Source organism: Aedes aegypti, chromosome 3, assembly GCF_002204515.2.
Source record: "Aedes aegypti strain LVP_AGWG chromosome 3, AaegL5.0 Primary Assembly, whole genome shotgun sequence".
Taxonomy (NCBI): Eukaryota; Metazoa; Arthropoda; class Insecta; order Diptera; family Culicidae; genus Aedes; species Aedes aegypti.
In genome coordinates this window covers 233,562,497-233,579,567 of record NC_035109.1, presented here as the reverse complement: position 1 = coordinate 233,579,567, position 17,071 = coordinate 233,562,497, and the positions used below count along the sequence as shown (strand labels likewise).

Here is a 17,071-nt window from a genome sequence, read left to right as displayed (position 1 = left end):
GTACCGGACACTTAAGCCACTAAATTCATAATTCGAAAAATTTTGATTTTATGGGCTCGTGTTACCCATTTATGATAAATATTATCATTTTTATAGTGTACAAAAATAAATTTGAAAATATAAATATGAATTTTGACACTGCATTTTGATGATGAATTTTAGTACCAAATTGATCGATCTTGAAAGGTGGCACCCAATACCGGACACTATCTGCAAATGCCTCGAATTCTGTAAATTTGAACATCATTGAATGTGTACACTATAGGAATAGTTTATAATTACAAATTCAATGCATTAGCAACATTTACAAGAATAATTTGAATTTTTCTTAGTTTGCAAGATGCCTATCAAAAACCTCTTTCATATATGATGAAAAATAGCACATTTTACGATGTTGTTCTGAATGTTCATTCTTCTTAATTTTATTACATGTTTGGTGCCATGATCGACGGAATCCATGAAAAATTAATGTATTTTGAGACACTGATGCAATAATTACAAAGATATCATATAACAAATCAAGCTGTCCGAAACTGAGGGACAGGAGGTGCTTAACCAAAATTGTAATTTGTCCATATTTAGTTCAATTATGGTACAAAATACATTGATACTACCAAATTAGGATTATGTTCGATCATACTTGCGGGATCCAAAGTATTTTTTCATATTCAAAATATTTACTAAATAGGCTCAAAATTAAAATGATACGTCATTTTTTTAAAGATTTTCAAACTTTTCTACTTTTTTAAAAAGATATGCATATTTCAAGGATGTGTTATTCTACGCAAACATTAGTCTACATAATAGCTTTCTTTTCTTCTAATATACCATCTTGATTAGACCATGATTTCTCAATGTTTCGACTTTGTCCGGTATTGGGTGCTGTCCGGCACTGGGGGATCTCCCCCTACTACAACTCTATATGTATGTTCGTACGTATGTGTTCATTAGGATACAACAAAACACTATGGAAAAAAATATTATCAAAAATGAAAATTAAAAAAAATGGATTATGAGCCTGCTGTAAGAAACTCATATACTCACATAGGATCAGCTACCAACTAGTTTAGCAGTCATTTAACACATTTATAACAGTTTATTATATTCGACGACGACATTTTTTTAATTACTCTTCAGTTAATAAAACATTTCTATTGGATTTGATGTAAGTGTCGCATATCTATGTTTTTATTATGAAAAATTATCAAAGAAACTTTTCTCACTGTGCCGAAACTGATTCTCCTAGTGACCTTTTATTGGTGCGGCTGATGATGGAAATTGTTGATTGGTAGTCATCCATTATTCAAACAACAGCATGTGCATAATCCATGCATGGGTAGGATGAAATCAACTACATATGTGAATTGCTTTTACTGCTTGTCGACAATGGTGTCGAATCTTTGTTCCTTCAGACTAAAGGATTAGCATTTATGAAGATACCATATTTAGTTGCAAATAGCAACTGCATTCTATTCCATGTCATCCTACGCTTGTAATACTCTGTTTTATTATACCTAACGCCGCATTTTCTATCATTATATGTGCTAGTGTCGAGTTTTATAATTGTTTATCCTATTTTTATTTTCAGGTCCATTACTGTGCTATCTACGAAACTTCCAGTAAGTACGTGTTTATATTACTCTTTGAGTCATATTTTTTTCTCTTCATAATGTAAATCTTATGTAGCTATTTAATTTGATACCCATGTTCTACATATGTCATGTCGCCATATTGCTGTCAGCGAGACTTTTTTTCGAAATTGTCCAATTTCCTTAGATTTACATGTCGACCATAAAATGTTAATGTGAATCTCAGCTTTCAATATTTTTTATATCTATAACGTATATGACTTAATTGTTTCCAATCATGAGCGTCGCAAAAAGCATTCTTTCCTGTCACTTAAATTAATCGTAAATTAGGTTTTAAGGCCCAAGTCAGTGGAGGATCTGGAATCAACCGACAATTTGAAATTAATTGAATGAACATCTTTACCGAAATGAACTAATCACTAACACATGCGCAAGAGAATATTTCTCTACCGGAAAAAGTATTGTTATCCCCGACATGAGAAAATGCGATAATATTATGAATGTCTATCCACAATATTTAAACATCTACCAGTACCACTTAGTTTTAAAAATAATAAACTTTTCGTTATTTATAATCCCTCTATATAGCAATCCAAGTCACCATGAATGATATGGTTTATCATATAAAGAATGCACATATAGGATAGTAGCACTTCATAATTGGATTACAAGGATTCAAATATCCCGTCAAAAATATTCAGTAAATAATTCTATTGCAAATTGCCAACGAATACAAAATTGATGCACGACCACCACAGTTCAATACCAACTTCCAGAGACAGAGAGATCTCGCTGTCCTCCGGGTATGACCTCACACTATGAGCAATATTATCACAAGGGAATAGATGTCAACAAAATATAAATATGTTTGCTAAAACCTGATAAGGAGGTGTTGTTATGTTCCATGGTTATTTGAAAATGATGAGTAAACTACCTATCTAACTGAAGCTTTTCTGAAATAACTGACTTGCTCTGACTTGCTTGACTGCTCCAATTGCAATATTGAAATTATATGAAAATTCGCATGCCCACCCTAGCCGTTGAAGAAATGAACCGTTACTCTTTGAATGTGGCAAAGGATGGTATTATCATGAATGGTGGGTGCGCTCGTAAGACATGCAGTTGTTTGCCCCAAGATTATTTGGTTTTCTAATATGAAAGCATACATTTTTTTATATATCAATGAATTGCTGAGAAAATTTGCAATCTATTGGTGCTAATTATAAGGCTGAAAAATAAAATTCATAGCATCCTTTTTTAATTTCCATTTCATGCGCAAATGATTTCCGCTGCAACAGCAGCGGGCCGTGGGAAGTAGAAATACGAAAAACCGACCAACAAGCGATAAATGAAATGTGTTCATCTAACTGTGAGTCATTTTGCTAATGATGTAGGATGGGTGATCTGCTGATATTGATATTGGTATCACGTGTTGATTACTTCGAGCCTCGAATTCTTGGATCAATTTTAATTTTATCTGCAAATTGTTCTGTGCAAATCTTCTTAATTTTGTTGAATAAAATATATTGGGGGATTAAAGATTTCTAAATTAGTAAATAATACGTCATAAGTCCTTTTTAATTTCAAAGCGGTCGGTTCTCAGCTTATTCTTGGCGATCAACATGCTCGTGCTGTATGTATCAAGCGAGCGTGCTTGTGCGGAATGTACTAAGTATACGATGTAACTGATCTTGAATTAAATATTTCAAATTACAATTGGCATTGGAAATTGCAAGTAAATATTTGTATCTCAAGGCTTTCTAAGTGGGATGCTCGAAATTCATTGAAAATATTCTAATTGTTTGTGGCTGAGAACTTTGGACAGACAATTTGAATGTGATTATTGGGAATTTGTCGAATATTTTCCAATTACTGGTAGACACTGAAAAAGGCTGCAATATGAAAAGATGATTGCTTTAAAAGTCTTTGATAAAGTGTACAATATTTTGAAATACATCGAGTTGAAAACAAACAAAGCTTTGACACGAACACTATTTGTATGACATGTAGGTTTCTTAAAATAAATCCTGATAATATTTGAGTTTTTTATGGAATAATTTGAATATTTCCGAATACCTGATGACAAATGGGCATTCCAGACAAATATTTGAATGAGATGAGGAGCTTTACCAAAATTTTAAGTAATACATTACATTCGAATGATATAAGGGTTTCTAAAAAAACAGTTCAATGTATAAACGAAATGAGTATTTTCTAATAAACTCTCGAATATTTGAATGCTCTCTCGAAACATTCGCATATTTTCTAATAACTGGGAATTTCAAAGATTCCGACAACTTTTTTTTAATGAGATTAGGGTATAAGAATTTTTTTAAATAATAGGAGTTGCTGAGTATTTTTTCAGCAACTTAGAAATACTTGTGCTTTGTGGAATTCTTTGAATTATTCTGAATATTTGATGGCGATTGAGAATTTCTGACTTATATTTGAATGAGATTAGAATATTAGAAAATTTCTGAAAAAAATAGAGCATCTCGTCAGTGATATTTGCATAAAAGGAATGTTTTAAAAGAAATTCTGAAGAATGCATGAATGAGATCAGTAGATTTTAAGACGTCTCAATATTATATGAATAAAATTAAATAAATTATTTAAACAATATATGTTCCTTTTTTTAAGAATTACCGCTGAATGTTTGACTGAGATGAGAATATTTTAAATGACTCCGGAATAATACAGTTATTTATGAAAATTTCGAATATTTCTAAATATACGATGTTATTTGAGAACTTCTGGCAAATATTTTAATGCGATGAGGATTTTGAAAAATTTAAGAATAACAAAATATTCAAATGAGATGAGTTTCTCGTGAATAATATTCATATATGTTTTCTGAATGAAATTTTGATAAATGTATTAATAAGATGAGTATATTTATTTCACTTCAATATATAAAATATGATGGAGTTCTTTGGAAAAAATCCGAATTATCGATGGCAATATAAAATTTCTGACAAATATTTTAATGAGATGAGGATTTTTACGAAAATTCTGAGAAATATAAGAATGCGATAAGTATCTCGTAAACAACATTCGAATAAGACAGAATTTCTAAAATAAATACGGTATCATGCATGAATGATATGAGTGTTTTCTAAATATTTCTCGACTATTTGAATGCTCTCTGGAATCTTCCGCATATTTTCGAATACCTGGGATAAAGAAGTGTTTCAAAAGAAATTCTGACGATAATGGGATAGATATTTTATTAATATAATTTCAAATGATATGAGTGTCAGAAAATTTCTTAATAATGTATGAATAAGACGAGTATCTCATGAATGACAATTGAGTAATATGAATGCTTTTTACAGGATTTCCGCTAAATGTATGACTGAGATGAGTAATTTTTGAATGACTCCGGAATACTCGAATAATTTATGAAATACTTTGAACAGTCACGAATTATCGATGGCATGATGGCAATCGAGAATTTCTGACAAATATTTTAATGAGAAGAGGATTCCAAAATATTTCTGAAAAATATATAAATGGGATGGGAATCTGTAAATGATATTAAAATTATAGAAAGGTTACTTGAAGAAATTCTGAGAAATATGTAAATGCGCTGAGTATATTTTCAGTAACTTCTAAATTCTTGTTTTGTGGAATTCTTTAAATTATTCTGAATACTTGATGATGATTGAGAATTTCTGGCATATATTTGAATAGAATATTAGAAAATTTCTGAAAAATAATTGGAGTATCTCATCAGCAATATTTGCATAGAAGGAGTGTTTTTAAAAGAATTTTTTGAAGAAAGCATGAATGAGATTTATAAATCAATTCTAAATAAGACGAGGATACTAGAATATATCCATATAATAAACGAATAAAATTAATATCTCGTGAATGATATTCAAACAATATAAGTGTTAAATAACTTTTGCTGAATGAGTGACTGAAATGAGAATCTTTAAATTGACTCCGCAATATTTTAGTAGTTTATGAAAACTTTGAATATTTCCGAATACTCGATGCCTATTTAGTACTTCTGATAAATATTTTAATAAGATGAGGATTCCAGATAATTTCAGAAAAAAAAAATATGATTGAAATTTCTCGTGAATGTTATTTATATACGATAAGGGTTTCTTGATGAAATTCTGATGAACGTATGAATGAGATGATTATTTTTAATTGACTGTAATATTTGAAATGTAATGGAATTTGTTGAAAATTCCAATCTTGATAGCAGTTGATAATTTCTATCAAATATTTGAATAAGATGAGGATTCCAAAATATATCTGAATAACAAATAAATGAAATGCGTGTCTTGTTATTTGAATTACATAATGGTTTCCTAAAGAAATTCTGAAAAATACATGAATGAGATGAGAATTTTATCAATGACTCTGGAATACTTGAGTGTTTTATGAAATTCTTTCAAGTGTTCCGAATACTTGATGCCAATTGAGAAATTCTGACATATGTTTGAATGATATTGGGATATTATAAAATTTCTATTTTATGCATAAAAGAAGTGTTTGACAAAAAGTTTTGAAGAATGCATGCATGAGATAAGTATTTTTTGTTTCATTTAATTTAAAAAAAATCTAGATAATGTATTGATACTATATGATTAAAATTAATATCTTGTGAATGATATTTAAACAATATAAGTACTCTTTTTTAGAATTTCCGCTAAAAATGACTGAGACGAGAATCTTTTAAATGACTCCGGAATACTTCAGTAATCTATGAAAACCTTAAATATATCTTAATTATCGATGCCAATTGAGAATTCCTGCAAATATTTTAATGAGATGAGGATTTTAGAAAATTTTAGAAACAAATTCAAATATTACAGTCAATTAAAAATAATCATCTCATTCATACATTCATCAGAATTTCATCAAGAAACCCTTAACGTATATAAATAACTTTCACGAGAAATTTCACTCATATTTTTCTGAAATTATCTGGAATCCTCATCTTATTAAAATATTTATCAGAAGTACTAAATAGGCATCGAGTATTCGGAAATATTCAAAGTTTTCATAAATTACTAAAATATTGCGGAGTCAATTTAAAGATTCTCATTTCAGTCACACATTCAGCGGAAGTTATTTCACACTTATATTGTTTGAATATCATTCACGAGATATTAATTTTATTCATATATTATATGGATATTTTCTAGTATCCTCGTCTTATTTAGAATTGATTTATAAATCTCATTCATGCTTTCTTCAAAAAATTCTTTTAAAACACTCCTTCTATGCAAATATCGCTGACGAGATACTCCAATTATTTTTCAGAAATTTTCTAATATTCTATTCAAATATATGCCAGAAATTCTCAATCATCATCAAGTATTCAGAATAATTTAAAGAATTCCACAAAACAAGAATTTAGAAGTTACTGAAAATATACTCAGCGCATTTACATATTTCTCAAAATTCTTCAAGGAACCTTTCTATAATTTTAATATCATTTACAGATTCCGATCCCATTTATATATTTTTCAGAAATATTTTGGAATCCTCTTCTCATTAAAATATTTGTCAGAAATTCTCGATTGCCATCATGCCATCGATAATTCGTGACTGTTCAAAGTATTTCATAAATTATTCGAGTATTCCGGAGTCATTCAAAAGTTACTCATCTCAGTCATACATTTAGCGGAAATCCTGTAAAAAGCATTCATATTACTCAATTGTCATTCATGAGATACTCATCTTATTCATACATTATTAAGAAATTTTCTGACACTCATATCATTTGAAATTATATTAATAAAATATCTATCCCATTATCGTCAGAATTTCTTTTGAAACACTTCTTTATCCCAGGTATTCGAAAATATGCGGAAGATTCCAGAGAGCATTCAAATAGTTGAGAAATATTTAGAAAACACTCATATCATTCATGCATGATACCGTATTTATTTTAGAAATTCTGTCTTATTCGAATGTTGTTTACGAGATACTTATCGCATTCTTATATTTCTCAGAATTTTCGTAAAAATCCTCATCTCATTAAAATATTTGTCAGAAATTTTATATTGCCATCGATAATTCGGATTTTTTCCAAAGAACTCCATCATATTTTATATATTGAAGTGAAATAAATATACTCATCTTATTAATACATTTATCAAAATTTCATTCAGAAAACATATATGAATATTATTCACGAGAAACTCATCTCATTTGAATATTTTGTTATTCTTAAATTTTTCAAAATCCTCATCGCATTAAAATATTTGCCAGAAGTTCTCAAATAACATCGTATATTTAGAAATATTCGAAATTTTCATAAATAACTGTATTATTCCGGAGTCATTTAAAATATTCTCATCTCAGTCAAACATTCAGCGGTAATTCTTAAAAAAAGGAACATATATTGTTTAAATAATTTATTTAATTTTATTCATATAATATTGAGACGTCTTAAAATCTACTGATCTCATTCATGCATTCTTCAGAATTTCTTTTAAAACATTCCTTTTATGCAAATATCACTGACGAGATGCTCTATTTTTTCAGAAATTTTCTAATATTCTAATCTCATTCAAATATAAGTCAGAAATTCTCAATCGCCATCAAATATTCAGAATAATTCAAAGAATTCCACAAAACACAAGTATTTCTAAGTTGCTGAAAAAATACTCAGCAACTCCTATTATTCAAAAAAAAAATTCTTATACCCTAATCTCATTAAAAAAAAGTTGTCGGAATCTTTGAAATGCCCAGTTATTATAAAATATGCGAATGTTTCGAGAGAGCATTCAAATATTCGAGAGTTTATTAGAAAATACTCATTTCGTTTATACATTGAACTGTTTTTTTTAGAAACCCTTATATCATTCGAATGTAATGTATTACTTAAAATTTTGGTAAAGCTCCTCATCTTATTCAAATATTTGTCTGGAATGCCCATTTGTCATCAGGTATTCGGAAATATTCAAATTATTCCATAAAAATCTCAAATATTATTAGGATTTATTTTAAGAAACCTACATGTCATACAAATAGTGTTCTTGTCAAAGCTTTGTTTGTTTTCAACTCGATGTATTTCAAAATATTGTACACTTTATCAAAGACTTTTAAAGCAATCATCTTTACATATTGCAGCCTTTTTCAGTGTCTACTAGTAATTGGAAAATATTCGACAAATTCCCAATAATCACATTCAAATTGTCTGTCCAAAGTTCTCAGCCACAAACAATTAGAATATTTTCAATGAATTTCGAGCATCCCACTTAGAAAGCCTTGAGATACAAATATTTACTTGCAATTTCCAATGCCAATTGTAATTTGAAATATTTAATTCAAGATCAGTTACATCGTATACTTAGTACATTCCGCACAAGCACGCTCGCTTGATACATACAGCACGAGCATGTTGATCGCCAAGAGCAAGCTGAGAACCGACCGCTTTGAAATTAAAAAGGACTTATGACGTATTATTTACTAATTTAGAAATCTCTAATCCCCCAATATATTTCATTCAACAAAATTAAGAAGATTTGCACAGAACAATTTGCAGATAAAATTAAAATTGATCCAAGAATTCGAGGCTCGAAGTAATCAACACGTGATACCAATATCAATATCAGCAGATCACCCATCCTACATTATTAGTAGAAATGGTCGGGTTTCCAATTGTTCAAGCCCGAACCCGACCCGTACCCGACTTATTTTATATCTTCAAACCCGGACCCGACCCGAACCCGAGACAATAGACGAAAGGCAAACCCGGACCCGACCCGAACCCGAAAATATTTCGTTGTTCAAACCCGAACCCGACCCGAAACCCGAATTTTTTTTCGTAAGAAAAGCCCGAATAAAACCCGAGTTCGAAAAGTTGGTAAATTCAACGTTTCTGATGCATATGGAAGCTTTCATGATGCTACTCTGATCGCAATTTTCACCAAACCCGACCTAAATCCGATTCAACCCGACATTTTTCAAACCCGAACCCGACCCGTACCCGATAATTTTGTAGCTTTCAAACCCGACCCGAACCCGAACCCGAAAAATGTCATATTTTCAAACCCGAACCCGACCCGAACCCGTCGGGTTTGGGTTCGGGTCGGGTTTCGGGTTTGAAAACCCGAGACCCGACCATCTCTAATCATTAGCAAAATGACTCACAGTTAGATGAACACATTTCATTTATCGCTTGTTGGTCGGTTTTTCGTATTTCTACTTCCCACGGCCCGCTGCTGTTGCAGCGGAATTCATTTGCGCATGAAATGGAAATTAAAAAAGGATGCTATGAATTTTATTTTTCAGCCTTATAATTAGCACCAATAGATTGCAAATTTTCTCAGCAATTCATTGGTATATAAAAAAATGTATGCTTTCATATTAGAAAACCAAATAATCTTGGGGCAAACAACTGCATGTCTTACGAGCGCACCCACCATTCATGCTAATACCATCCTTTGCCACATTCAAAGAGTAACGGTTCATTTCTTCAACGGCTAGGGTGGGCATGCGAATTTTCATATAATTTCAATATTGCAATTGGAGCAGTCAAATTTATTTCAGAAAAGCTTCAGTTAGATAGGTAGTTTACTCATCATTTTCAAATAACCATGGAACATAAAAACACCTCCTTATCAGGTTTGAGCAAACCTATATTTATATTTTGTTGACATCTGTTCCCTCATGCAAATCATAATTAGTGTGGGTGCGTCAAATCAATTCTCACTCGCGCAAAAGTTTTATCAAGTTGTTGTGTATTTCTTTCACTGCTGAACTGGGAATAAAATTGCGAGATTGCTTCGAATCATGTTGGTGTCTTCAGGTCACTTATTCTCTGGACTGCGATGAATAATCCCGCTGAAGAAACTGACTCGATTTGATGCCATCGCGCACTTTTATTAGCGTTCCCGCACTTGTAAAACCTTTGGCGATAGTCCAGTAGTGAAATAAATGTGCAATATATTGGTAAAGAAATGGAACAAAATTTATGTCCTGCAAAAGCATTCATTTTTTGAATTTAGGAAATATATTCAAATGATATAGTATCCCACTTCATATGTGTGTTTCGATTATAGGGATCTTTACCCTACCTGACATCTATATCACATGATACGAAATAAAATTATCATTTTGAACTTTCACCATGAAACTGTACTTATCCAAGAAACAAAATATCTCTATCATCAAAACTCATCAACCACCAGAAAGTTTCCTATTAGCTGCAACGTGGATTACTCCTAGAATTCATTTTGCCCACTTGGATGAACTAAGCCTGATTCATCGATCGTTGCATGGCTATCGTTGGCGATTTGATGGCTAATTTTATGAGAAAAATGGTGATTTTTAAATCGCGTTTAAAAGACATTCCCGTATTCCTGCCTAATTTTATTGGAAATATTTTTTCACAGGAATAATCCTTGAGGAAATATCTATCGATGGATGTTTTCCAATTTTCAAAATATGCCCCCGAAACAGCTTCTATCAGATGAAATAGCAAGCAATGTCTTATATTTTCGGCATTTCATTTACCACTCAAAAGACATTCCAGCTAAATCTAATAACTTTATGAACATGGTTTCTTCACAAGAAATAATCTCCTTTCCATTTCGAAGAGACAAGTGAGTTTAGAATTTTGAAAAAAGTAGTCAAATTTGTTAAAATTGCGATCAAAGTTGCCCGCGCGCATATCAGACGCGCCACTGACTTGGGCCTTAAAATGCTGTTTTATTGTTACTCATTGTATGTGCCATTTCTTCAGCGATTTTGCTTGCTGTATCTTTTGCTTCATTTTTGTACAAATTGTTCGTCTCGTTTATTCGCAAACAAATGTTAGCATCTTGTCTTGAAATTTAAAAAGCAGTCATTTTTCATATGCGCATATGCCCAGTTCCTGTGCGTAAAGTTAACACCAGTGTCGTGTGGTGTAGCACGCCGTTAGTCGCTAAAAACTAAAATAGGTGCAATCTCGTGCTGCTACCGAATATGCTATACCTAGCTATAGCTCTAGCAAGTGTCACTTTTCTTCATGTTGTTTCAACATGCAACCATGGCTGGGTTTCCACTTCTGACAGCTCCACAACACAGGTGGCTGACCACGCGTTTTCTTTTGCTCAGCTCGCTGTTCTTCGTTGCTCTTGTTTGCTCTCTTGCAATTTTCTCTGGTCGTAGTTGCTTCACGGTGGGTCAGCGGAAGAATTTTTCCCTTATAATTTCTGGTCTGTTCTAGCATTATTATTAAGGGTATTCACTTAATGTCGTAAATTCCCTCGTAAATCGTGTAAAGTTGGTAATTTTTTATATTCAATTTTCAATTTCAGTGCCTCTAGGTGAAATTGAATTTTGAAATGACACCAACAGTGGGTGAAACTGAATGTGTGCGTGTGTTGCACCCACTCTCTTTCTCGTCGCATTCGCTCTAATAGTCAGATTGGCCTCATGCTAGCGAGTTTGTTTTTGTTTGTTTTCGCACTGATCGGGTATCATTCGGCTGAATTTTTACGACGCTGCTCCTGATCATTAGAAAAAAATCAGAGGAAGTTGTGTACAAGACACGACCGCATGACGTTAACTACGCCAAGTGATGTTCTGCATTTGAATTTTAGTCAATTGTCATAATTGCAGCCTTCCTTTAGTTCAAACTCTATCGTGACGGTCGCAACATTTTAGATTTTAAATTGACACCCAGTATATTGTCGAAAGATGTAGTTAACATCAAAAGAAGAATGAGCGAAGAAGTAGAAATTGGTCTCCTTTTATAGTGCGCTTCCCAACCCACGTGTTTGGTTGCGTAAGAAAAGGGTCGACATTTTCCGAATTTTCGGCAGTCTATCGTCAAAAATCAAAAGTTTTCTCCATTCGAGTAGAATATTGTATAAATTTCCGACCAATTGGTGGGAAAATGTTGTAAATCTACCGCTGAATTTAGTATTCAAAACCTTACATAATTTCGTGACGGTCGCAACATTTTAGATTTTCAATTGACACCCAGTATAATGCCGTAAGACGTAGTTAACGTCAAAAAACAGATTGAAGGTATCTAACCGAAACATTTAGAAAGTTCGTGAAAAATTACAAATCAAACTGATTTATAGATCTTCTGAGTTTGTTTGAGTGTTTCAAAGCCGATTTTTTAAAATAAATTGTTAGTCAGCTAAATTGAAACATTCGTCAATCATCTATGTATATGAAGAATATCTTAAACCTGGAATTATTTTTAAAACCTGGAAAAACCTAAAAATACCAGGGAATTGCATTTCTGTAAATGGGTAGACACCCTGATATTGTATCCAGCTATAACGAGTTTGGGTGGCGACACTGTCGAATGCTTTTTCTATGTCTTGAGGTCTAAGGCCAGTTGACAATACTTCAGATTTGTTGGAACGAAACAAATTCGTTACACGTTAAACTTGATGAATGCTCGAATGTCAATATTGGAATCCGAATTCATATTGGAAATAAAATATTTATTTATTTGAACATCAGACTGTTCAGAACAATTTTCCAAAAAGTTTACTGATTGAGAATATCAAGATGATTTGACAGTAGTTAGAGGCATCAGCAGATTTTGTTGCGGTTTTTAATTTTCTTAAATTATTTGCATTATTCATAAAAATATGACAACTGAAAACATTTGTTAAGTATATACCCAAGACCGACACTAAAAAAATTTGAAAGTTTCTTGATGAGGATTTAAAAAAAAAACAAATGAAAATAGGATAAGGAGGGGCAAGATGAGTCACCTAAAGACAGGATCCACATATCTTCCCATATACAAATCGAATTGACCTTATTTCTTCCTGGAACCTTCCACACACTGATGAGCTATGATAATAAGTAGGGACAATGGAAATTCGCGATTTCGCGGAAGCCGCGAATTCCGCGAAATTTGGGCTTCGCCGCGAAATTCAGGAAATCCCACGAAATGCCGCGAAAATAGTTAAATTTGAAGAATTTGTATGATAATCAAGGTAAATTCCAGTTTATTGCTTCTGAAAATGGTTTATTCATCTTAGAGTCGAGGTTCCATAAAAAATTTATAACTGTTTAGTTTTAACTTCGATGTTGTCCTGCTAGTTATTTTCATTTTAAATTTTGCAAAAACCACTATTATTTTAAACAAATAATCTAAATTTGTAAAAAAACAATTGATTGAAATTCCATGAAATTTACACATACAAAGGCTTTTTCTTTTACTGAAAATGTGTATTTTTGTGTAAAGTATGGTCAAAAATACGGGGTCGCGACAAAGCCGCGAAATTTGTAATTTATCGCGTGAGTCACTCGCGAAATTTCAAGAATTTTGCCGCGAATTTCCATTGTCCCTAATAATAAGCAAATGAAAAGACCTGTGTGGCACTGAATAAACATTGTTATGGATCTTGTCTTCTAAACCTGTTATGATGGGCGACAATCAAAAGCCTATAAGCCATTTTACGAGACGTTCAAATGACGTTTTCTGGCGGGCCGCTCATTGTTGTTGTTCAAAAAACTAGCATGATATCTGAATGGCGCTGGTCACATTTTTGTTGCCGACGACTTCCCCGTCTCTTTCAGCGCATGTTTCTACCCGGTTTACATGTATTACAGGTAACGTAGATGAAAAATATCTTCCCTGCCTACTGATTTAAATTTTACATGCGAACATTAAAAACTTTGTTGCATTGCCACCAGCGCCATTATTGAATATGCTCCTTCCAAATGTAGCGCTAGAAGAAACGTAAATAAATCGGCCCGCCAGAAACTTTCAAAGCTGGTAAACAAACGGAAACCATATGATTCGAAACGTCTCATAAAATGGCTTATTAGAATAATGTAGCATTGAATCGCACATCAAACGATCTAGTAGGCATGGAACAACTTCGACGACTCACTCCTATGGACCTGTGCACGAGTTCACTAATTTGACGTTTGAGCGGTGCCGAATTCATTAGTTGCCATGGTCACGTAAATAACACGGCACCGCTCAAACGTCAGATAGTGAACTCGTGCATCGGTCCATAGTAACATCAGAGTGAAATGTCAAGTTCTTCGTGGGGCTCCCGTTTGCTCACTTCAATTCCGAACTCCACATTTGGCGATCCTGCCAGGAGTTAAAACTAATTTTCGTGTTTCTCGAGAGCCTGGATTTGTTAGCAAACGGGAGTGTCCACAGGAAAATGTGTTTGTTCCGACACCGCGAGTGAAAGTCAGTGTTTGTGGAGTGATTGTGGAGTGAATTTTCAGCCTGAGAAAGATTTGAAAAAATAAGGATTTCTGTAAGTAGGGAAAATTATTGTTTTCTGAGAACAGTTAAAAAAAAAATATACTACGGCTGACTGAGGAGACAAGGTGAGAATGTTATTTAACCACTCTCCACAAGACCGATAGCCGCCTTTTGACGAGCAGTTTCCAGAACGTATGCCAGAGCTATATTATTAAAACCCTGGGACAGAATAGGTCATTCTGTGTTCAATTTATATGTTCTCTGTACAAATATACAATATTCACTATATACATACTTTCTACTCACCTAACCTCACATACAAATAGATTAAATATTCTTGTCTTGTCAACAAAAGGATGCTTCACGGGTTTCAAGTGAACTTTTTTTATGATGACTCTTTAAATACATATGTTTATAAATTTTAATAAATATTGCAAAACAAGTTTTAGCTTCTGAATTACGGTTAGTTTTTATAAATACAAAAAAAAAACAATATTTTCAATATGTATCCCTCAAATAGCTACACGTTTGTCATCTAATAGAATTATTCATGTAATAAATAACTATAAATTGCATTTCAAAATTTCGAAGATCTATTTTGCTCCATCTTACGCAATTTTAATTCATTAATATTTTTCGCTTCTTTCAAAACAAGCCCCCAAAAATTGTCGAAAACATTCTTTAGATTATGAATGTTTTTTGAAATCTTGTGCAACTTGATTTTAAATTGGTCTAAGTAAACCGCAAATATAATTGTGCGCGCTTTCAAGCTGCATATCACGTTTCTATGCTTCTCACTATTGATTACGGATACTTTTTTTCCTCTATTAATGCCGGAATCGGCTTCTGAGGAGAATAGAGTCCAATTATGAAATTTTGTTTTAAAATTTTATTCGGTGCGAATGTGGTGCAAATTTGATCTAGTAAGGAACGAAACATATTATGTTTGAAATTTTCTCGATTTCCCAGGACATAGGATATCTTCGTGCTTGTCCCACAATATTCAAATGCAAAAATAGTCAATTCGCAAAGAAAGCTTTCTGTAAATAACTGATGATGTGCTCATATTCATAAGATGAGAAGCAGGCTCTATCCTAGTTGAGACGTAACGCCAGAATGAAGAAGAATGAATAAGCGTCAAAGCAGTTGAACATCCATGTTTATTTATTTTCCTCAACGCCAGATCCACCGTGTGATTCAACTGTGAGAGAGAGTAAAAAAACCACAATGTGGGTGGATGGGTTGGAAAACTGTTTTCTCGAGAGTCGGGCACCGGACTGCACATATTTCGAGCAGTTAGTTAGTGTGTCGCTGGCTCTGTCGGAGAGTGCAAAACATTCACGCTGCTTCTGCTGCCTAGACGTTCCATCCTAATATCCAATCCTCAGTTAGCTACCGAAAGTCGCGACCGAAGTGGTGATTTTAGCACGAGTTAGCGCGATCTTGATTCTGTCTATAGGAACCTACTGACCGCGACCCAGAAGTGCAAAACTGGATGTTTAGTTAGGATGTTACCTAGTGGAAGAAGTGCATCGGTGCAGTTGTGAGTGCAATAAATTGAATCGGCCAGCCAGCGATTGATGGGAAAACGAACAAGACGCTAGTTGCATTAGAGTGTGTGATTAATTCGACGGACTTTTACTGGCTTGTACTCTAAACATTTTCATTACGATTGAAAGGGACGTGTTGCCGAGTGGGGAAAATTAATCGATTGCCAATTCGAAAGTGTGCTGCGAATATCCGGATTATTCCTATGCTTATTACGAGTAAGTGTCGATAATTAATTGAGTCTAGTGGGGTTGCAGGGGGCGGAGGTGGAAAATCGCAAAAAAGGTGGCATGAGAAATTGATAGACACACGTGCCAGGAAAAGTGCGAAGAGTGCACTTTGGTTAATTTCCTTTTGGTTTTTGAGTTTTCTCGGTATGGTGTTCTTTTCTCGAACCACTGACAGCTGTTCGTCGCAATACGGTTCGACATCAAGTTTCTGTTGCCCAGACACATATCGTACTATAGTTGATGTACATGGGGTGAGTGTAGAAGCATGTGTTTTATTGTTGAGACGGCTACTCGCGGTCGACATTCTTTCATGCCAAAGTAGTATGTTTTAGAATGACGGATATACACATGAAAAAGAACATTGCTATGGCGGCAAGGTAAGATATTTTTCAACAGAGAATGGGGGCTGTAGGTCCTGAGTGTTGTTTGTTTGCATGACTTTGGCCTTGTGGAACGGCTGTCAAGTCACATAGTTTAAAGGGAAGTGTGAAGTGTGAAAGGGATTCGTTTCTCGATGTGTTTGGTGAAATGTATTTTTTTAG

The 17,071-nt window shown here is 33.2% G+C and overlaps 1 protein-coding gene across 5 annotated transcripts in view; it reads left to right on the top strand.

Moving 5' to 3' along the window:
• LOC5576242 (oxidative stress-induced growth inhibitor 2) overlaps positions 1-17,071 on the top strand; it is a 138,485-nt gene that overhangs the window by 49,068 nt on the left and 72,346 nt on the right. The window contains exon 2 of one of the 5 annotated variants that reach the window (XM_021853288.1): positions 1,589-1,619. Coding sequence is in view for 1 of the 5 variants with exons in the window: in XM_021853293.1 (XP_021708985.1) it covers positions 16,505-16,517 (13 nt within the window). In the remaining 4 variants the exon portion in view is untranslated. Of the gene's footprint in view, positions 1-1,588; positions 1,624-16,051; positions 16,518-16,887; positions 16,907-17,071 lie in introns of those variants that run through there. The other 4 variants (XM_021853291.1, XM_021853293.1, XM_021853290.1 and 1 more) reach the window with 4 other exon arrangements.